This window comes from Coregonus clupeaformis, chromosome 14 (assembly GCF_020615455.1).
Source record: "Coregonus clupeaformis isolate EN_2021a chromosome 14, ASM2061545v1, whole genome shotgun sequence".
NCBI classification, from domain to species: Eukaryota; Metazoa; Chordata; class Actinopteri; order Salmoniformes; family Salmonidae; genus Coregonus; species Coregonus clupeaformis.
In genome coordinates this window covers 14,173,840-14,195,937 of record NC_059205.1, presented here as the reverse complement: position 1 = coordinate 14,195,937, position 22,098 = coordinate 14,173,840, and the positions used below count along the sequence as shown (strand labels likewise).

Here is a 22,098-nt window from a genome sequence, read left to right as displayed (position 1 = left end):
ATTGAGAAAGGTAGCGCACACACACACACAGAATGGAGACGTGCCTGAGACGTTCGCATTACCTTCCTATTCATGGAATCAAAGTCTATGTCTGCCCTCTTGGCCCACTTCTGCCAGAACTCGGGGTCATCCAGGGCGATGTCGGTCCTGTTCTCGGTGGCCACGAAGCTGGCCTTGGAGAAGGTGGAGCCCTTGCCCTCGCTTTCAATGGTGATGGTGGTGGCTCTCCTTTGGAGGATCTGGTCAATGTCCTCCTCGCAGAACTTGGAGCCCTCGTCCTCCTCGTCCATGATGGCAGCGTACGCCCCCTTCCTCAGAAGGTCCTCGATCTCCTTCTTGGAGAACTGTTGGATTTGCTGCGAAACGGGTGGAACAAGACATATATTAACCAGTTGGCATCCAAACAAACCGCAGACTTAAAAAACGAACAATATTTTGGTCCTCCTTACTCCGTTGACATTGCTCTCCTTGTTGCTGCTCATGCTCTGCAGTACAGCCCGGTCCAGACCCAGTTTGAGGCTAGCCTTGTCCAACATCTCCCTCTCATAGGAGTTCCTGGTGATCAGACGGTACACCTTCACCGCCTTGGACTGGCCGATACGGTGACACCGCGCCTGAGCCTGTTGAGAGAAGGCAGGGTTAGTACATCAATCAGATGCTATTTGTACAGAGTGGTAAGGGAATTAGGATGAAACATTGGAAGGACCCATACACAAAAGAGAGAGCCTGGGTTCAAAGGTCAGAGATCAGACATTACCTGCAGATCATTCTGAGGGTTCCAGTCGGAGTCAAAGATGACGCAGGTGTCAGCAGCAGTCAGGTTGATGCCCAGGCCTCCAGCCCGGGTACACAGCAGGAAGACGAAACGGTCCGAGTCTGGTTTGCTGAAGCGATCAATGGCTGCCTGACGCAGGTTCCCTCTCACTCTGCCATCAATACGCTCGTACAGGTATCTGGGCAGAACAATGATAAAGACAACTTCTTACTCATTTAGATTACTCTTCACAACAAAATCTAGTTCTCATCAACATGCCCATCTCATTTGTTGATGAGGTAGTCTATCTACAGCTCCATAGACGGGTTGGTTGTTTAGCAACAAAACCGACATGCACAACTATGGGACAAAACAGACAGTGTTGGCTTCGATTGTTGACAACATGGCAACAATTTTTCGTCTCCAATGTTTATTGAAAGCATAAATACAGGACTAAGATTGAATCCTACTACACCAGCTGAGGCTCGTCGGATGTGCCAGGGCTTGCAAACGATCACGGATTACAAAGGGAAGCCCAGCCGTGAGCTGCCCAGTGACGTGAGCCTACCAGACGAGCCAAATGCCTTCTATGCTCGCTTCAAGGCAAGCAACACTGAACCATGCATGAGAGCACCAGCTGTTGCGGACGACTGTGATCACGCTCTCCGTAGCTGATGTGAGTAAGACCTTTAAAACAGGTTAACATTCACAAGTCTGCAGGACCAAAGGGATTACCAGGATGCGTACTCAAAGCATGCGCTGACCATCTGGCAAGTGTCTTCACTGACATTTCCAACCTCTCCCTGACCCAGTCTGTAATACCTACATGTTTCAAGCAGACCACTAGGGTTGGACGATATTACGATATAATTGGAAATCAACGATGTTTGACAGACATCGCTGATGGCAACAATATCGTGATGTGACAGACAATAGTTTGTATATTTTTTTATATAGATAGGTTAACCTATTTGAACATGACTGGCACCGCCGGAGTCGGGCAGTGCACAACAGTGCAGCTCACAGCCGGGTGACACGCCAAATGCAGATCTTTCATGATCAACTTTCAAATGAATCTAGGAGGCCAGTAACAGAGTTCTATCTGAGAAAGCAGTTTGTGAATAGCCTTAATAAAAACATGATACAGTAATAATGAGAGAGAACCAACAATTGCAAGATAGAATATTTGAATGGGAAGTTTAAACAAACCTTAAGTTTCTGGCCTCCACCTGACCAAAGCTTTAGGAAAAACAAATTGTGTACTGCCAGAACATCCTTGTAAACCAAACAGCCAATAATATAGGCCTACACTAGGCTACTGTCAATAAATGTTACTTGTACAAGTTTAACTTCTAAAGAGATATTTATATTATTGTGGAAGTGTTTATTCATATCCTTGAATTGCGCAACGGTTATTACATAAGCAGGAACAAAAAATAAATGTTGCCTACAAAAATATTATCCACATTTAGGCTACAAATTACAAAATAAATAAAGTAAACAAAATAAGTATCAAATTAACCAAACAAATTAGTGCAAATAAGTTTAAAGGCACACAACAGAATATTCCAGCCTAGGCTACATTTATTTTGAATAAGACGCATATGTGAATAAATAAAATTAAAAAGTGTGATAAACATTTTTATTTGTCATTATATATGAACCTACCTACAGTGGCGGCTCCTGAAAAAATTCTCAGGAGGGGCAATTTTTCTGATGATTTAGGTGACCTACACACGTGCACGAGTCCGTGCACGCGATTCCAGATATCTTTACCTCTGAATAAACTGCCTTTATTATACCATATCCACCCTGTCCAAAGTCTCTACTTGGTCTCAGTTCTCCAGTAAACTTGTGATTATCAACAGTACACAACGGTAACAAACAATTGGGGGAACTCACGGGGCAGATAGTAACCACTTAAAAGGAAGCGATTCCCAAACCTTCCATAACAAAGCCATCACCTACAGAGAGATGAACTTGGAGAAGAGTCCCCTAAGTAAGCTTGTCCTGGGCCTCTGTTCACAAACACAAACAGACCCCACACAGCCCCAGGACAACAACAACAACAACAACAACACAATTAGACCCAACCAAATCATGAGAAAACAAAAAGAGAATTACTTGACACATTGGAAAGAACAAACAAAAAAACAGAGCAAACTAGAATGCTATTTGGCCCTAAACAGAGAGTACACAGTGGCAGAATACCTGACCACTGTGACTGACCCAAACTTAAGGAAAGCTTTGACTATGTACAGACTCAGTGACCATAGCCTTGCTATTGAGAAAGGCCGCCGTAGGCAGACCTGGCTCTCAAGAGAAGACAGGCTATGTGCACACTGCCCACAAAATGAGGTGGAAACTGAGCTGCACTTCCTAACCTCCTGCCAAATGTATGACCATATTAGAGACACATATTTCCCTCAGATTACAGCGATCCACAAAGAATTCGAAAACAAACCCAATTTTGATAAACTCCCTTATCTACTGGGTGAAAAACCACAGTGTGCCATCACAGCTGCAAGATTTGTGACCTGTTGCCACAAGAAAAGGGCAACCAGTGAAGAACAAACACCATTGTAAATACAACCCATATTTATGTTTATTTATTTTCCCATTTGTACTTTAACTATTTGCACATTGTAACAACACTGTATATATACATAATATGACATTTGAAATGTCTTTATTCTTTTGAAACTTCTGAGTGTAATGTTTACTGTTAATATTTATTGTTTATTTCACTTTTTGTTTACTATCTACTTCCCTTGCTTTGGCAATGTTAACACACGTTTCCCATGCCAATAAAGCCCTTAAATTGAATTGAATTGATAGTAAGGTCGCAATGACACAGAAAGCAGTTCAATGTCGGGGTACAGAGTCGCTCTCTTACCAGGATCGCGGTCCGCTCTGACCAGGGTGAAGGTGGCCGGCTCCACTTCTCTGTCCGGGACTCATCCAGCCAAGTCTCCCAGCTGTATTGGGAGTCAGCTGCCAGCAGCGTTTTCATTATTTAGTCCGTTCGTAGCGGGTATGTACACGATCAACAAGATCAGTCCAAAACCAACCACTGGAAATCCATGGTTGGCAGAATGTTTGTAAACTAAGTCTACAAATTAAAAACATAAAATAACGCCGCACTGCAGGTCGCAACAGAGACGCTGGTAGCCGCCATTGTCTTAGTTACGTTCAACGTTACGTCACGTATGACGAAAGCGCGTAAGTGCAAGCCCACAGACACCCATAGAGAATGTATTGAAAGCTTTGAAATGTGAAAAAAATAGATTTTACATGACAGGCTATGAGAGACTTCTGGGCGATTTTCAACTTGACTGAAATCGCCCCAAAAACGGGCGGGGCCATTTGAAGCACGACTTTAGCCTGATTTGACATTTAGTGGCTGGCAGATCAGACGTGAACACTGATAACTGCTGTTGCCGTGATATAATTGATTAGAAAAAAAATCCCTTCCTTTTCCCGTTTGGCAGTGCGTCGCCCATATCGCCCTATTGAACAAGCCGTCCCTGCCTACCTAAGGTAACAATATTGCCTGCTGTATGCCTACTGAAAACTCGTTCAGACGGAATGCTTTTTGCACAGATGCAGAGGTATGAGGGCAACATTGGCCAAGAGCTGAAAGCGACCCTCATTCCCTCTCCACCATGCCAGTGGGTCATCATCTCCTCTGATTACATCTTAAAGTAGGTAGAATGTGAGCTCTGCGCTGGCCTGCTCTTGCGTAATTGAGTGGGAGTGTTTGCTTTGCTCTCCCAAGAAGACTGCCCAGTGAAGTCTTCTATGGTGAACATCTGCACTCGATCTCAGTTGAAATAGTCCGAAATCACCATTGAAAGGGTCTCGTAACACATTCTAGGCCTACAATGTTTGTTCCAAATCACCATTCAAAGTTAGTTATCGGTACCACATATCACCATGAGATTAGTTTATATTTATTTATACTGAACAAAAATATAAAACGCAACAATTTCAACGATTTTGCTGAGTTACAGTTCATATAAGGAAAATCTGTCAATTGAAACAAATTCATTAGGCCCTAATCTATGAATTTCACATTACTGGGCAGGGGCACAGCCATGGGTGGGCCTGGGAGGCCATAAGCCCACCCACTTGGGAGCCAGTCCCACCCACTGGGGAGTAAGGCCCAGCCAATCAGAATACGTTTTTCCCCACAAAAGGGCTTTATTACAGACAGAAATACTCCTCAGTTTCACCAGCTGTCTGGGTGGCTGGTCTAAGAAGATCCCGCAGGTTTAGAAGCTGGATGTGGAGGTCCTGGGCTGGCGTGGTTACATGTGGTCTGCGGTTGTGAGGCCGGTTGGACGTGCTGCCAAATTCTCTAAAACAACGGAGGCGGCGTATGGTAGAGAAATGAACATTCAATTATCTGGCAACAGCTCTGGTGGACATTCCTGCAGTCAGCAGGCCAATTGCACGCTCCCTCAAAACTTGAGACATCTGTGGCATTGTGTTGTGTGACAAAACTGCACAAGAGTGGCCTTTTATTGTCCCCAGCACAAGGTGCACCTGTGTAATGGTCATGCTGTTTAATCAGATTCTTGATATGCCACACCTGGCAGGTGGATGGATTATCTTGGCAAAGCTGAAATAAGTTTTTTGTGCAAATGGAACATTTTTGAGATCTTTAATTTCAGCTCATGAAACATGGGACCAACACTTTACATGTTGCATTTATATTTTTGTTCAGTATATTTATTTATTTGCACACTAGAAAATACACTATTGGTAAGATGATTTCCACGTTGTAGTCTAATGATTAGACTTTAAAATTGGTGGTTTGTGCATGACAGGCTGCATTACAGCTCGTTTAATGCATTGCTAGGCAATGGAACGACGTACCCCCCCACGGATAAATAAATAAATACTTTTATTTTTTTTAAAGAGACGATACAATAGTATATCAACGATGTTTGGACAGGTCGATGGGACGATGTGTCATTCCAGACATTACCCAACCCTACAGACCACCATAGTCCCTGTGCCCATGAACGCCAAGGTAACCTGGCTAAATTACTACCGCCCCGTAGGGAGGAGGTCAGAGACCTCCAGTGTGGTGCCAGGACAACAACCTCTCCCTCAACGTGAGCAAGACAAAGGAGCGGATCGTGGACTACAGGAAGATGAGGGCAGAGCACGCCCCCATTCACATCAACGGGGCTGTAGTGGAGCGGGTCGAGCGCTTCATGTTCCTTGGTGTCCACATCACTAAGAACCTTTCATGGTCCAAACACACCAACACAGTCGTGAAGAGGGCATGACAACGCCTCTTCCCCCTCAGGAGGCTGAAAATATTTGGCATGGGACCTCAGATCCTCAAAATGTTCTACAGCCACACAATCGAGAGCATCCTGACTGCTTGCATAACCGATTGGTATGGCAACTGCTCGGCATCTGACCCCAAGGCGCCACAGAGGGTAGTGCGTACGGCCCAGTATATCACTGGGGCCGAGCTTCCTTCCATCCAGGACCTCTATACCAGGCAGTGTCAGAGGAAGGTCCTAAAAATGGTCAAAGAATCCAGCCACCGAAGTCACACTGTTCTCTCTGCTACCACACGGTACCGGAGCGCCAAGTATTGGACCAAAAGGCTCCTTAACAGCTTATACCCCCAAGCCATAAGACTGCTGAACTGTTAATCAAATGGCTACCCAGACTATTTGCATTGACCCCCTTCTTTTATTATTATTTATTATAATTGTTTTAACTGACTCTTGCACCGGCTCGATGTACACTCACTGGACTAACCACACACACTGACACTCCAACACACACACACGAATATTGACGCCACACACACGCTGCTGCTACTCTCTGTTTATTACCTATGCATAGTCACTTTACCCCTACCTACATGTATATATTACCTCGTAAAACCTGTACCCCTGCATATTGACTTGGTACCAGTACCCCTTTGTATATATCCTCGTTATTGTTATTTATTATGTTACTATTTTTCCTTTAGTTTAGCAAATTTTTCTTACTTACTTTTTAAAAAACTGCATTGTTGGTTAAGGGCTCGTAAGTAAGCATTTCACAGTTGTCCCACCTAGCTATCTTACGATGAATGCACTAACTAAGTCGCTCTGGATAAGCGCGTCTGCTAAATGACTAAAATGTAAATGTAAAGGTCTACACCTGTTGCATTCGGTGCATGTGATAAATACAATTTGATATGAAATACATTTCACATTTGTTGTCTCAAACACATCATTACAGTTGGTTAGCTAGCTAGTGAATTTGAGCCATATTAGCATAAACATGACATCAGTCATAACACCTCAAAACAAGACATGGTATCAAGAACAACCGAAAACTAGTTGAAACGAGCCACTTACGATTCACAACATGGCAGCTTCTTGTCATTGTTGCTAGCTATCTGGCTATCCAGAATCACAAACCAAGGATATCTGCCCCATTGAATCGCGGGCATCGTTTTCTTGACGTTGTCAGCTAACCCGTCTATACCTCTTGTTGATGAGGTAGTCTATCTAGACCTTCATACCTCTTGTTGATGAGGTAGTCCTCCAGGATATCCAGGCAGCGCACCATCTGGGAGAAGATGAGCACCTTGTGTCCCCCGGCCTTCAGGCGAGGCAGCAGTTTGTCCAGCAAGACCAGCTTGCCTGCAGATCTCACCAGGGCCTGCAGGTGGAAGTCTGGGACCATGGGGTCGTACACCTCCCTCAACTCAGCCACAATAGACTCCTCCGCCCCTGGACAGAACAGAGAACAGGGGTGATTATAACACGGTATACCATAACATCCTGGGAAAGGTATGAAGACAGGAGTATATAGATGATGTGTTGGACTGATGTTAGTTCAACAGAACCTGTGGTCAAGTGATAGCAGCATTAAGATGCTATTGGGGTTGTGTTTTTGGAGGAGGAAGGGTATTGACATGTAGTGTAGTGTTGGTGTGAGGTGAGGTACCTGTGATGAGGTAGGGGTGGTTGCAGCACTTGCGTAGCTCCATCATGGTGTTGAGCAGATTGGGGACGTTACTGTTGCTGGTGGCTCCCATGCTGAGGAAACTAAAGTTCCTCTCTAGGATGGCCCGGTAGTATTTCTTCTGCACATCTGTCAGCTCCACCTGTTGTATTGAGCTCGATGGTTATGGTCCATTACCAAAAATAATATTATGCTCATATACAAGGTCGCCTTGGTTACATGGTGCAATATTATCCATAAAGTCTTACCTCAATGATGGTCTCTTGTTTTGGCGCCAAGTTCTTCTCCACATCCTCTTTGAGTCTGCGCAGCATCATAGGCTTCAGAATAGCTTGGAGCTTCTGGACCTGCTCCTCTGTTTTGAGGTCTCCAAAGTCACGTAGGAACTCTGACTCTGAGGAGAACTGAGCTGGCTCAAGGAAATGCAGCAGACTGAAGAGCTCCTCCACTGTGTTCTGGAGGGGAGTGCCTGTCAGAAGCACCTTATGCTCCTGAGAACCAGGGAGGACAGGAACAGAGTGTGGAGGAGGAGAGAGAAAGATGGGCAATACAGGAAAGGGAGTTAATCGGTCTTTTTCTTGATACAAAAGACCAATGTTGTCAGATCACAAGTAATACATTTGTCACCCTGCATTGGCTGACATCTGCATAGCGGATGTTTTGGTGGTGTTGGAGGTGTAACTGCGGTATGAGCTGACAAATCAGAAAGCGGCTGCTCATGTGTCACCAACCACTCCCTTCCTTATTTTCCCTACTGCATTAGAAGTTTATAAATGGCGACAGAAAGTGTCGACTATCGATGATGGAAATAATGCATGTTATGTTCATTTGGATGGGGGGGGGATTTAAAGCCTATCAGTCTAATCAAGGTCTAGTAGGCAATAGAACGTCATGCATTTGAGTGTTTGAACTTGTTACGCGGCTGCATTAACTTCTGCATGGGATTTGTCGGATATTAAGTCGGGAGTGGTTTGGTTGCATCCAATGGCAGTGTCCGCGATAAGGTAACGCAAGGAGCTGCTTGTATTTTGGCAGATCTAATGCAGTTCCACCTCCGACATGCCAAAACAACCGCTATGCGGATGTCGGCTAGCGTGGGTCTGATAGACTAAGGGCTAGATTCTATCCCGATGACTCACCAGGTCCAGCATCTTGAGGCTGTCCAGCAGCTTGCAGTTGCGGTTCTTGAGGCGGTGAGCTTCGTCAATGATCACACAGCGCCAGGAGATCTCCCTCAGCTCAGGGCAGTCGGAAAGAATCATTTCAAACGTTGTGATCAGGGCATCAAATTTATATGCCCCTGGGATCAGATGGTCCTACAGAGAAAATGTAATACAACACTAGTTAGAGGAGCTAGATGTCGATGTACCAAGAATCTTATCATCTAAACATGAGAGAATCAATGTCTTCCGACAGGTCCTACTGCATTATACTAGTACTCAACCACTGTAATCCATTCTTCTGTTCCACAAACAAAATGCAAGACAGACACACACCTTGTCATCCTTGCAGTACATCTCATACTGCTGGATCATCTGCCTGCTGGCCAGGCTGCCGTGGTAGACGATGGCATTCATGTCGGTCCAGGTGGCGAACTCCCTCTCCCAGTTGGTGATGGTGGAGAGGGGGGCGATGACCAGGAAGGGGCCCTGGACACCGGCACCAAACACCTCGGACAGCAGAGAGATGGACTGGATGGTCTTCCCTAGACCCATCTCATCGGCCAGGATACAGTTCTGCCTGTAGGGCGAGAAAAGGTGTCAGAATGACTGTTTTTCACTGGAGGTTTAGATGCGTGTTTATCACTTTTAAATACCATCATCTTTGCTGAAATCCCCTCTCAAAAGAACCTTTCACTTGCTGGAATAAATTCAAATCCCTCTTTGCATTTCTTCAGCCTCTTTTAAAATAGCTGCCTCCTTTTAGAAAGCTGTTTATGTAGTGATCTGTTCATAATCCAGTTTGTTTCTCAACAGCAAAAAACACAGAAATCGTATTATCACTATCTTGGAGAGATGATGCAAGAAATCAGGAAGTATAAATGTCTGGATCTGTGGAAGTTTTCAAAGTGCTAAATCTGAAAGAATAAGGCGAAAGCCCTTTGATGAAGTAATCTGAATAGTAGCATTTGACTTGCAAATATCGATAGTACATTGTATTGAGACAACTCAGAATGTATCAAATACCTTTTGTGATGTTATTCAAAAAAGCAAGACTGGCTGTTCCTTGAACAAATATACAGAAATCTCTCTCTCTCTCATTCACAGCAATCTGAAATATGTGCTAGGTAGATAACTAATCAGAAATGTCCTACCATGTGATATACAGCTTTTTGTACTTACCGTATGAAGATTTAACCATTGGCACAATGGGTGACCCTTACATGTCAAGTCTTCTATAATTCTATAAACAACAACCCTTCCCAATCTCACACCTAATATTCTGTAGAAAACAACATTTAAATCAAGAATTTAATTAATAAAAACTGAAAACAATTTTTTTGCAAGTGCCTTGTGATAATAACTATCCAGTTGAAAATATGTAAAATAACTGTGAAGAGCCTGTTGGAAGATTTCATTTGCTCCAGCTAGATTGGGTTTATTGTTGGAAACAAAATATAATTGTGCCTCTAGAAAGTTAACAAAGATCTAAACAAAAGGAAATCAATGGCCGAGCCCATTAATCACTCAAAGCAAGCTACTTATGCTGAAGAAACTTACTTGATAATCAATTTCAATTTTCATTCTTATTCACGTCAGCAAGCTTCCTTTATCGGGCGCAATCAAAACATTGTAAACGACATTAATGTGAGTATTTTTGTATTTTCAAGTGTATCTCTCTGCATAGTCATCATGAAAAAACTGTGGCTGTCTTACAAACTGGTGTAAATGGCTGTTTTTAACACGGACCACTGCACTACTAATAAGGGTCTGTGTTGATTTGTCAACAACAATTATCAAGGTGAAACATTGTGCCAGACTCTTGTGTTTAATGAATTAAGACATGATTTTGGCATTGATTATACTGACCTTCGAGCACAAGTACAAGCAATTCAACTCTGTCAGCAGAGATTCTGCTAAAGATCGTAGGTTATAAAATGGAGACAAATTTGTGAGCTATGCATTGCCAAATGTTACTTATTATTACTCATATCAAGACAATCTATCACTCATCAGCATCATCATTACAGAAGCCACTAGACACACCTGTTGCCATTGTTTGTGGTCATCCTTTTGCCTGGCCATCCCAGGGGAACCACTGCTCCCCTGGCCTTTGTAGGTGGGTCTGTTTGTATGCTTATCAGAGATGGAGCTAAGATTTGTTGAAGACCCCTTGAGACTCAGACCAAGACCCAACCTCTTGATACTCAGACCCAGAACAAGACCATGTGTTTTGAAACTGTGGCAAGCTCAAGACCAGTTAAAATGTTTAAATGAGATCCAGACCAAGACCATTGTAAAAAGTCTGCAAAAAAAGGCATCTTATTCCTAAACATTAGCCATTCATGCCCAACAAGCTCACACATTAGGGAAGCAAGGCGCCCTGGCACTTGTGTGTTTAATCATTCCTTCTTGGCCACATAACACTGGCAAGAGGAGGTATTGGGCGATATATCTTAACCATGAGTTTAGATGGTTTTAGTACTATCTTGTCCAAAGCCATTAGTCCAGACCCAGACCAGAACATTGGGTGCTGAGTCACAGATCCAGACATTTTGGGCACGGACACCCAGACCAATGTGGTCCTTAGTGGTCTCAATATCAAGACCATGAGGTTGAGACTCTAACTCTCACTATCATACTCTGATAACGAATCGGTCCATTTTAGTGTCAGTTAGCCCATAGCCTTTGTTACAGAGCTTCTGTAGGCCCTGGTACACCAACTTAAAGAAAGACTTATGAAAGTATGTAGCTTTTGCAGTACTGCAGTAACTTCAACATGATATAACGAGGCTTCGATTAAGCATTGGGAGTATGTGTTTAAAATATAGTGTAAGGTCGCCCACAGTTATACACTAGTTCTCCCCAAGGGTACTGTCGGGTAGTACTGATCGTTTCTTTAACTGCGATGTAGTGACATGCAGTGAAGATAATGATCTCCATGGAAAATGTACTGTATTTTCAAAGAAACCTTCCCTGCCTATTGACATCAACATAAAGATAGTTACACATCCTGAAACTATATCAACAACATGCACTTATGTTTTGTTGCTCCATATTTGCATATGCTAATTGTATTTATTTAATGTACCAGTCTTTTTATGTGACTCTTTCTGTGATGAACAAGGCATCAAGTGGTTACACAATGGCAGACGGATGAGTATACAGGGTTCACACTATAAACCAGGTGGTGGTGATTGGCTATTTATCTTATTTGAGGACAATTTTGAAGAATTTTATCTTAAATTAACCTCACTTTATTTTAGAATATAATGATGTTAACATATTTGGTTAATGACTGGATGATTATTAATGCCTACTTTGTTATATTGAGTGAAAACCAGAGCTTTGTTTTGCCATGCAGTTGACTATTTTTGAATTGAGATAAAAAGTGGTTGGTTGACCTCATAAAGATAATTTATTGTTCTTACAGTACATTAGAAGAATCATGGAAAACATTATACACTACATGACCAAAATGTATGTGGACACCTGCTCCTTGAACAGCTCATTCCAAAATCATGGGCATTAATATGGAGTTGGTCCCCCCTTTACTGCTATAACAGCCTCCACTCTTCTGGGAAGACATTCAACTAGATGCTGGAACATTGCGGCAGGGACTTGCTTCCATTCAGCCACAAGAGCATTAGTGAGGTCAGGCACTGATGTTGGGCGATTAGGCCTGGCTCGCAGTTGGCATTCCAATTAATCCCAAAGGTGTTCGATGGGGTTGAGGTCAGGGCTGTGTGCAAGCCAGTCAAGTTCTTCCACACTGATCTTGACAAACGATTTCTGTATGGACCTCGCTTTGTGCACGGGGGCATTGCCATGCTGAAACAGGAAACGGCCTTCCCCAAACTGTTGCCACAAAGTTGGAAGCGTCATTGTATGCTGTAGCGTTAAGATTTCCCTGACCCAGACCATTATTCCTCCTCCACCAAATTTTACAGTTGGCACTATGCATTCGGGCAGGTAGCATTCTCCTGGTATCTGCCAAACCCAGATTATTTTGCTGATGTTGCTTCCAGAGGCAGTATGGAATCCACATACTTTTGTATATACAGTGGGGAGAACAAGTATTTGATACACTGCTGATTTTGCAGGTTTTCCTACTTACAAAGCATGTAGAGGTCTGTAATTTTTTATCATAGGTACACTTCAATTGGCATTTTATTGCATGGCATAAGTATTTGATCACCTACCAACCAGTAAGAATTCTGGCTCTCACAGACCTGTTAGTTTTTCTTTAAGAAGCCCTCCTGTTCTCCACTCATTACCTGTATTAACTGCACCTGTTTGAACTCGTTACCTGTATAAAAGACACCTGTCCACACACTCAATCAAACAGACTCCAACCTCTCCACAATGGCCAAGACCAGAGAGCTGTGTAAGGACATCAGGGATAAAATTGTAGACCTGCACAAGGCTGGGATAGGCTACAGGACAATAGGCAAGCAGCTTGGTGAGAAGGCAACAACTGTTGGCGCAATGATTAGAACATGGAAGAAGTTCAAGATGACAGTCAATCACCCTCGGTCTGGGGCTCCATGCAAGATCTCACCTCGTGGGGCATTAATGATCATGAGGAAGGTGAGGGATCAGCCCAGAACTACACGGCAGGACCTGGTCAATGACCTGAAGAGAGCTGGGACCACAGTCTCAAAGAAAACCATTAGTAACACACTACGCCGTCATGGATTAAAATCCTGCAGCGCACGCAAGGTCCCCCTGCTCAAGCCAGCGCATGTCCAGGCCCGTCTGAAGTTTGCCAATGACCATCTGGATGATCCAGAGGAGGAATGGGAGATGGTAATGTGGTCTGATGAGACAAAAATAGAACTTTTTGGTCTAAACTCCACTCGCCGTGTTTGGAGGAAGAAGAAGGATGAGTACAACCCCAAGAACACCATCCCAACCGTGAAGCATGGAGGTGGAAACATCATTCTTTGGGGATGCTTTTCTGCAAAGGGGACAGGACGACTGCACCGTATTGAGGGGAGGATGGATGGGGCCATGTATCGCGAGATCTTGGCCAACAACCTCCTTCCCTCAGTAAGAGCATTGAAGATGGGTCGTGGCTGGGTCTTCCAGCATGACAACGACCCAAAACACAGCCAGGGCAACTAAGGAGTGGCTCCGTAAGAAGCATCTCAAGGTTCTGGAGTGGCCTAGCCAGTCTCCAGACCAGAACCCAATAGAAAATCTTTGGAGGGAGCTGAAAATCCGTTTTGCCCAGCGACAGCCCCGAAACCTGGATGATCTGGAGAAGGTCTGTATGGAGGAGTGGGCCAAAAATCCCTGCTGCAGTGTGTGGTCAAGAACTACAGGAAACTTATGATCTCTGTAATTGCAAACAAAGGTTTCTGTACCAAATATTAAGTTCTGCTTTTCTGATGTATCAAATACTTATGTCATGCAATAAAATGCAAATTAATTACTTAAAAATCATACAATGTGATTTTCTGGATTTTTTAGATGCCGTCTCTCACAGTTGATGTGTACCTATGATAAAAATTACAGACCTCTACATGCTTTGTAAGTAGGAAAACCTGCAAAATCGGCAGTGTATCAAATACTTGTTCTCCCCACTGTATACACACACACGTGTGTATGTATATATATATATATTTATAATAATAAGCCATTTAGCAGACGCTTTTATCCAAAGCGACTTACAGTCATGTGTGCATACATTTTTACGTATGGGTGGTCCCGGGGATCGAACCCGCTACCCTGGCGTTACAAGCGCCATGCTCTACCAATTGAGCTACAGAGGACCCTTTTTCACACGGGGCCATGTAGGTTTGGATTTTGTTTTCCCTTAATAATAACAACCTTCATTTTAAAACTGCATTTTGTGTTTACTTGTTATCTTTGACTAATATTTACATTTGTTTGATGATCTGAAACATTTAAGTGTGACAAACATGCAAACAAATAACAAATCAGAAAGGGGGCAAACACTTTCACACCACTGTATATATTAGTGGAAGTCGGAAGTTTACATACACCTTAGCCAACTACAGTGGGGGAAAAAAGTATTTAGTCAGCCACCAATTGCGCAAGTTCTCCCACTTAAAAAGATGAGAGGCCTGTAATTTTCATCATAGGTACACGTCAACTATGACAGACAAATTGAGAAAAAAAATCCAGAAAATCACATTGTAGGATTTTTAATGAATTGATTTGCAAATTATGGTGGAAAATAAGTATTTGGTCACCTACAAACAAGCAAGATTTCTGGCTCTCACAGACCTGTAACTTCTTCTTTAAGAGGCTCCTCTGTCCTCCACTCGTTACCTGTATTAATGGCACCTGTTTGAACTTGTTATCAGTATAAAAGACACCTGTCCACAACCTCAAACAGTCACACTCCAAACTCCACTATGGCCAAGACCAAAGAGCTGTCAAAGGACACCAGAAACAAAATTGTAGACCTGCACCAGGCTGGGAAGACTGAATCTGCAATAGGTAAGCAGCTTGGTTTGAAGAAATCAACTGTGGGAGCAATTATTAGGAAATGGAAGACATACAAGACCACTGATAATCTCCCTCGATCTGGGGCTCCACGCAAGATCTCACCCCGTGGGGTCAAAATGATCACAAGAACGGTGAGCAAAAATCCCAGAACCACACGGGGGGACCTAGTGAATGACCTGCAGAGAGCTGGGACCAAAGTAACAAAGCCTACCATCAGTAACACACTGCGCCGCCAGGGACTCAAATCCTGCAGTGGAAGACGTGTCCCCCTGCTTAAGCCAGTACATGTCCAGGCCCGTCTGAAGTTTGCTAGAGTGCATTTGGATGATCCCGAAGAGGATTGGGAGAATGTCATATGGTCAGATGAAACCAAAATATAACTTTTTGGTAAAAACTCAACTCGTCGTGTTTGGAGGACAAAGAATGCTGAGTTGCATCCAAAGAACACCATACCTACTGTGAAGCATGGGGGTGGAAACTGGTTCGAATCCAGGCTCTGTCGTAGCCGGCCGCGAACGGGAGACCCATGGGGCAGCGCACAATTGGCCCAGCGTCGTCCAGGGTAGGGGAGGGAATGGCCGGCAGGGATGTAGCTCAATTGGTAGAGCATGGCGTTTGCAACGCCAGGGTTGTGGGTTCGATTCCCACGGGGGGCCAGTATGAAAAAATAATAATGTATGCACTCACTAACTGTAAGTCGCTCTGGATAAGAGCGTCTGCTAAATGACTAAAAAATGTAAAAATGTAAAAATGAAACATCATGCTTTGGGGCTGTTTTTCTGCAAAGGGACCAGGACGACTGGTCCGTGTAAAGGAAAGAATGAATGGGGCCATGTATCGTGAGATTTTGAGTGAAAACCTCCTTCAATCAGCAAGGGCATTGAAGATGAAACGTGGCTGGGTCTTTCAGCATGACAATGATCCCAAACACACCGCCCGAGTAACGAAGGAGTGGTTTCGTAAGAAGCATTTCAAGGTCCTGGAGTGGCCTAGCCAGTCTCCAGATCTCAACCCCATAGAAAATCTTTGGAGGGAGTTGAAAGTCCGTGTTGCCCAGCGACAGCCCCAAAACATCACTGCTCTAGAGGAGATCTGCATGGAGGAATGGGCCAAAATACCAGCAACAGTGTGTGAAAACCTTGTGAAGACTTACAGAAAACGTTTGACCTGTGTCATTGCCAAAAAAGGGTATATAACAAAGTATTGAGAAACTTTTGTTATTGACCAAATACTTATTTTCCACCATAATTTGCAAATAGATTCATTAAAAATCCTACAATGTGATTTTCTGGATTTTCTTTCTCATTTTGTCTGTCATAGTTGACGTGTACCTATGATGAAAATTACAGGCCTCTCATCTTTTTAAGTGGGAGAACTTGCACAATTGGTGGCTGACTAAATACTTTTTTCCCCACTGTACATTTAAACTCAGTTTTCACAATTCCTGACATTAATCCTAGTACAAATTCCCTGTCTTAGGTCAGTTAGGATCACCACTTTATTTTAAGAACGTGAAATGTCATAATAATAGTAGAGAGAATGATTTATTTCAGCTTTTATTTCTTTCATCACATTCCCAGTGGGTCAGAAGTTTACATACACTCAATTAGTATTTGGTAGCATTGCCTTTAAACTTGGGTCAAACGTGTCGGGTAGCCTTCCACAAGCTTCCCACTATAAGTTGGGTGAATTTTGGCCTATTCCTACTGACAGAGCTGGTGTAACTGAGTCAGGTTTGTAGGCCTCCTTGCTCGCACACACCTTTTCAGTTCTGCCCACAAATGTTCTATATAATTGAGGTCAGGGCTTTGTGATGGCCACTCCAATACCTTGACTTTGTTGTCCTTAAGCCATTTTGCCACAACTTTGGAAGTATGCTTGGGGTCATTGTCCATTTGGAAGACCCATTTGCGACCAAGCTTTAACTTCATGACTGATGTCTTGAGATGTTGCTTCAATATATCCACATAATTTTCCTTCCTCATGATGCCATCTATTTTGTGAAGTGCACCAGTCCCTCCTGCAGCAAAGCACCCCCACAGCATGATGCTGCCACCCCCGTGCTTCACGGTTGGGATGGTGTTCTTCAGCTTGCAAAGCCACCCTTTTTCCTCCAAACATAACAATGGTCATTATGGCCAAACAGTTCTATTTTTGTTTTATCAGACCAGAGGACATTTCTCAAAAAAGTATGATCTTTGTCCCCATGTGCAGTGCTTTTTATGGCGGTTTTGGAGCAGTGTATTCTTCCTTGCTGAGCGGCCTTTCAGGTTATGTCGATATTAGACTCGTTTTACTGTGGATGTAGATACTTTTGTACCGGTTTCCTTCAGCATCTTCACAAGGTCCTTTGCTGTTGTTCTGGGATTGATTTGCACTTTTTGCACCAAAGTACGTTCATCTCTAGGAGACAGAACGCGTCTCCTTCGTTAGCGGTATGACGGCTGCGTGGTCCCATGGTGTTTATACTTGCGTACTATTGTTTGTACAGATGAACGTGGTACCTTCAGGTGTTTAGAAATTGCTCCCAAGGATGAACCAGACTTGTGGAGGTCTACACATTTTTTTCTGAGGTCTTGGCTGATTTATTTTGATTTTCTCATGATGTCAAGCAAAGAGGCACTGAGTTTGAAGGTAGGCCTTGAAATACATCCACAGGTACACCTCCAATTGACCACCACCAAAGCACCCCCAGACCATCACATTGCCTCCACCATGCTTGACAGATGGCATCAAGCACTCCTCCAGCATCTTTTCATTTGGTCTGCGTCTCACAAATGTTATTCTTTGTGATCCGAACACCTCAAACTTCGATTCATCTGTCCATAACACTTTTTTCCAATCTTCCTCTTTCCAGTGTCGGTGTTCTTTTGCCCATCTTAATCTTTTCTTTTTATTGGAAGTCTGAGATATGGCTTTTTCTTTACAACTCTGCCTAGAAGGTCAGCATCCCGGAGTCGCCTCTTCACTGTTGACGTTGAGACTGGTGTTTTGCGAGTACTATTTAATGAAGCTGCCAGTTGAGGACCTGTGAGGCATCCGTTTCTCAAACTAGACACTAATGTATTTGTCCTCTTGCTCAGTTGTTCACCGGGGCCTCCCACTCCTCTTTCTATTCTGGTTAGAGCAAGTTTGCGCTGTTCTGTGAAGGGAGTAGTACACAGCGTTGCACGAGATCTTCAGTTTCTTGGCAATTTCCCGCATGGAATAGCCTTCATTTCTCAGAACAAGAATAGACTGACGAGTTTCAGAAGAAAGTTATTTGTTTCTGGCCATTTTGAGCCTGTAATCGAACCCACAATTGCTGATGCTCCAGATACTCAACTAATCTCAAGAAGGCCAGTTATATTGCTTCTTTAAATCAGCACAACAGTTTTCAGCTGTGCTAACATAATTGCAAAAGGGTTTTCTAATGATCAATTAGCCTTTTAAAATGATAAACTTGGATTAGCAAACACAACGTGCCATTGGAACACAGGACTGATGGTTGCTGATAATGCGCCTCTACGCCTATGTAGATATTCCATTCAAAATCAGCCGTTTCCAGCTACAATAGCCATTTACAACATTAACAATGTCTACACTGTATTTCTGATCAATTTGATGTTATTTTAATGGACAAAACAATTGCTTTTCTTTCGAAAACAAGGACATTTCTAAGTGACCCCAAACTTTTGAACGGTAGTGTGTGTGTGCGTGTGTATATGTATGAAATGCATTCAAAAGCACGTAAAGAAAATGTCAGTACCTGTTGTACCAGTTGAAGAGCAGCCAGTTGACTCCTTCTAGCTGGTATTCTCGGAGTACGTTCCCACTCTTGTACTCTCGGAATTCCTCCAGCTTCTTCCATGCAGCCGCTTGGGGTCGGGGCTAATGAGAGGAGTTAATGGTTTAGACTGAGGAATGATGACATAGGAGACTAGAGCAGTGGCACTCACATGGAACGTGGTGAACACACACAACCAGTGAATACCCACACACGACCAGTGAATACCCACACACGACCAGTGAATACCCACACACGACCAGTGAATACCCACACACGACCAGTGAATACCCACACACGACCAGTGAATACCCACACACGACCAGTGAATACCCACACACAGCCAGTGAATACCCACACACAGCCAGTGAATACTCACACACAGCCAGTGAATACCCACACACAGCATCTGACACTCACCGTTCTCTTGAGCTGAGGTTGGCGGTCCTGGATCTTCCTAAACTCCTCCACCTTGTCCGCATCCACATCCTCCCTCAGCTCCCAGGTGGCGTCTTCATAGGGCAGAGAGCACCACTTCACCAAGTAATACACCACTGGCTGAGGAGATACAATACACTATTAGAGACAAATAATCCTAACTCTGAATTTTCACAATGAGATCAATTCATGGTTTACAAGAACAGATTTCAAGATTTGTCCTTTAGTCAGGCATGAGTGCTGTACCCTCACAGGGCTCCTATGTTATTGACTTCTCTTACCTCTCCATTGTCCTTGTCCACACTGTTGGACTCGTCCAGGATCCGGTCCACCTCCACATAGTCTGGGTTGAAGGGCTCCTCCTCCTGGGGACAGGGGCACAGAAAGGAGAAGACACAAATGACACAACGACTATGATCCCTGTAGTTACATCTCTATACACATTCCCATCTACTTGTCAATCGGAGGGCTACCACTTTTCTGTGAAAGAGGCCATATCATTCCCTTACCTCCTGTAAGAGGAGTCTCATTTGTGCATGTTTGATCTTGAATCTCTTCAGCTTCTGATGGATCCTCTTGTCTCTCTCCAGCTGCTGCAGAGTGGCCCACTCACAGTGCATGTAGGAGCTGAGAGGGGGAACAGGAGGGTTAGGGGTTAGCTATGGATACTCCACAAACAATTTCATGGATCTCACACCAGTACTTCAGTCAATAGACCGTCATCAGGGATTAGCAAACCAAAGTCTAATGAACATAAGGAAAGACAGTGAGACTTACTAGTTCTTATATTTGACAAAGAATTCCTCAGCATTTATATACTGTCCTGGAGACACCTTTAAAATATGAAGAGAGGAACAAACATGATACATAATGATTTGCAACTTCTTAAAATCAGCAAAGTCCATAAATACTTAAAATCAACAGAATAAATAAATAGCACAGTAAGCACACTCACCTCTTTTTTAGTTAACCTCATGGACAAAACTTTGTCTACAATTGCTGCATCTTCCTCGTTGGGGTTTTCCTGTGATACAGGAAATGATATACGTTATACAGCTGTCATGTGCATGTGATAAACAAAACTCACTGAACAGAACAGCCCCAACTTGATTAGATCTCCCACTCACCACAAAGAACTGCATGCTGGAAAGGCTGTCCCCGTCCAACTGCAGCTCCTGTTTGAGCTGCTCCCCCATCAGCTGCCCTGCTGCTCCTCCGGTAATAGACGGCACCGCTGCCGTCGTGGTTACGTCCACGTCCTCCTCTGGCTCATCCTCGTCGTCAGTGATTTTGATGTCCAGATCCTCTGTGTACTTCTTCCTTTTCACCTGGCGGTTAGAGCGCCTCTTCTGGAGGGGGGAGATGACATGCTAACAAGTCAGACATCAGTCAGGAAGTCTAAGACAAACAGCCAGTACAATACTGGACGTATTATGTTCATAAATGTCTAATCAGGGATGTGTGTAGTATTGAACGTGTCGGGAAGAGACAGAAAGGCAGGCAGCGTTTCTCAGCCAGTCGAAATCATGAATCAGCTGGCATCATTTTTATGGATATATATAACAACAAAAAGTCAATTGAAAAAAGGTAAAACAAAACACAACTAATGTGCAGTCTTTCCAGCTTCAGTTTGAAGTGATTGTGTTACTGTAGCTGTGTTGTTGGCTAGCTCCTCGGAACAACAGTGTCCTGACGAGAGAGCACATTCTCTATGCCAGGTGAAATCGCGCCTCATTAGCTCATTGTTATGCTGTATCCAAATAAAAGTCACTAGAAAACAGCTTAAATAAATGCAAATGCAGCTACTTTGCTGTTATTCTGGCTGAACTTTTTGACGTAACTGTAAATTAGCCGTAGTTGCCTAGCTAGCGAGCAAGGGATCAGAACGTTGCCAGCCAGTATGGCAATGGAACATTTAGAACGAACGACTGGGTCGCGTCCATAGATACAGAACAAAAAGAATGAACAACTGGGTTGCGTCTCCAGCAAACCTAGATTTGTGTCAGGACTATATATTGTGGAAGGATGAAATAGTACGAATAAATTAATCATAATAACGTTTTTAATGAAAATTTGTCAATCATTATTTGAATATGTTGGTAAACCGTTGTATAAAAGGGATAATGCCCTCAAAGCCGGTGTTTGTTGGATATATTGGCACAGTTTGTCGGCACTTGACTTCATCTGGGGCCTAACAACACCTGTGCCAATATATCCAACAAACACCAGCTTCTCGGGCATTATCACTTAACTGTAGTTTAGTGTAGTGTCATGCATGTGTGTGGAGGAAAAAGTGGTTGTGTTGTGTGTAGGTGTGTCAGTAGGAGGGATCTCACTGATAGCATGTCCTCCTCCAGGGCCTTAGACGGAGAGGCAGGGCTCAACTCCCCATCAGAGTGGTCTGAGGAGGCATTCCTCTTCCTCTTCTTACCCCCCACTAGAGTGATCGTACTGGGGCGAGAGAGAGGAGGATGAAGATGAGAAAGATAATTCGTTTAGAAAAATAGATT

General features: G+C 43.6%; 1 protein-coding gene across 5 annotated transcripts in view; it reads right to left on the bottom strand.

The window, feature by feature from the left end:
- Positions 1–22,098, bottom strand: part of chd8 (chromodomain helicase DNA binding protein 8) — a 35,763-nt gene that overhangs the window by 8,645 nt on the left and 5,020 nt on the right. For all 5 annotated transcript variants that reach the window (XM_045224696.1, XM_045224698.1, XM_045224694.1 and 2 more), the window contains exons 7-22: positions 21,925–22,039; positions 20,716–20,937; positions 20,544–20,612; positions 20,366–20,421; positions 20,098–20,215; positions 19,870–19,953; positions 19,571–19,708; positions 19,133–19,254; positions 9,241–9,484; positions 8,884–9,060; positions 7,993–8,235; positions 7,727–7,886; positions 7,299–7,509; positions 758–953; positions 450–620; positions 63–356 (exon numbers count right to left, since the gene is read on the bottom strand). In XM_045224696.1, the coding sequence (XP_045080631.1) occupies positions 63–356; positions 450–620; positions 758–953; positions 7,299–7,509; positions 7,727–7,886; positions 7,993–8,235; positions 8,884–9,060; positions 9,241–9,484; positions 19,133–19,254; positions 19,571–19,708; positions 19,870–19,953; positions 20,098–20,215; positions 20,366–20,421; positions 20,544–20,612; positions 20,716–20,937; positions 21,925–22,039 (2,620 nt within the window). The remainder of the gene's footprint in view (positions 1–62; positions 357–449; positions 621–757; positions 954–7,298; positions 7,510–7,726; positions 7,887–7,992; positions 8,236–8,883; positions 9,061–9,240; positions 9,485–19,132; positions 19,255–19,570; positions 19,709–19,869; positions 19,954–20,097; positions 20,216–20,365; positions 20,422–20,543; positions 20,613–20,715; positions 20,938–21,924; positions 22,040–22,098) is intronic.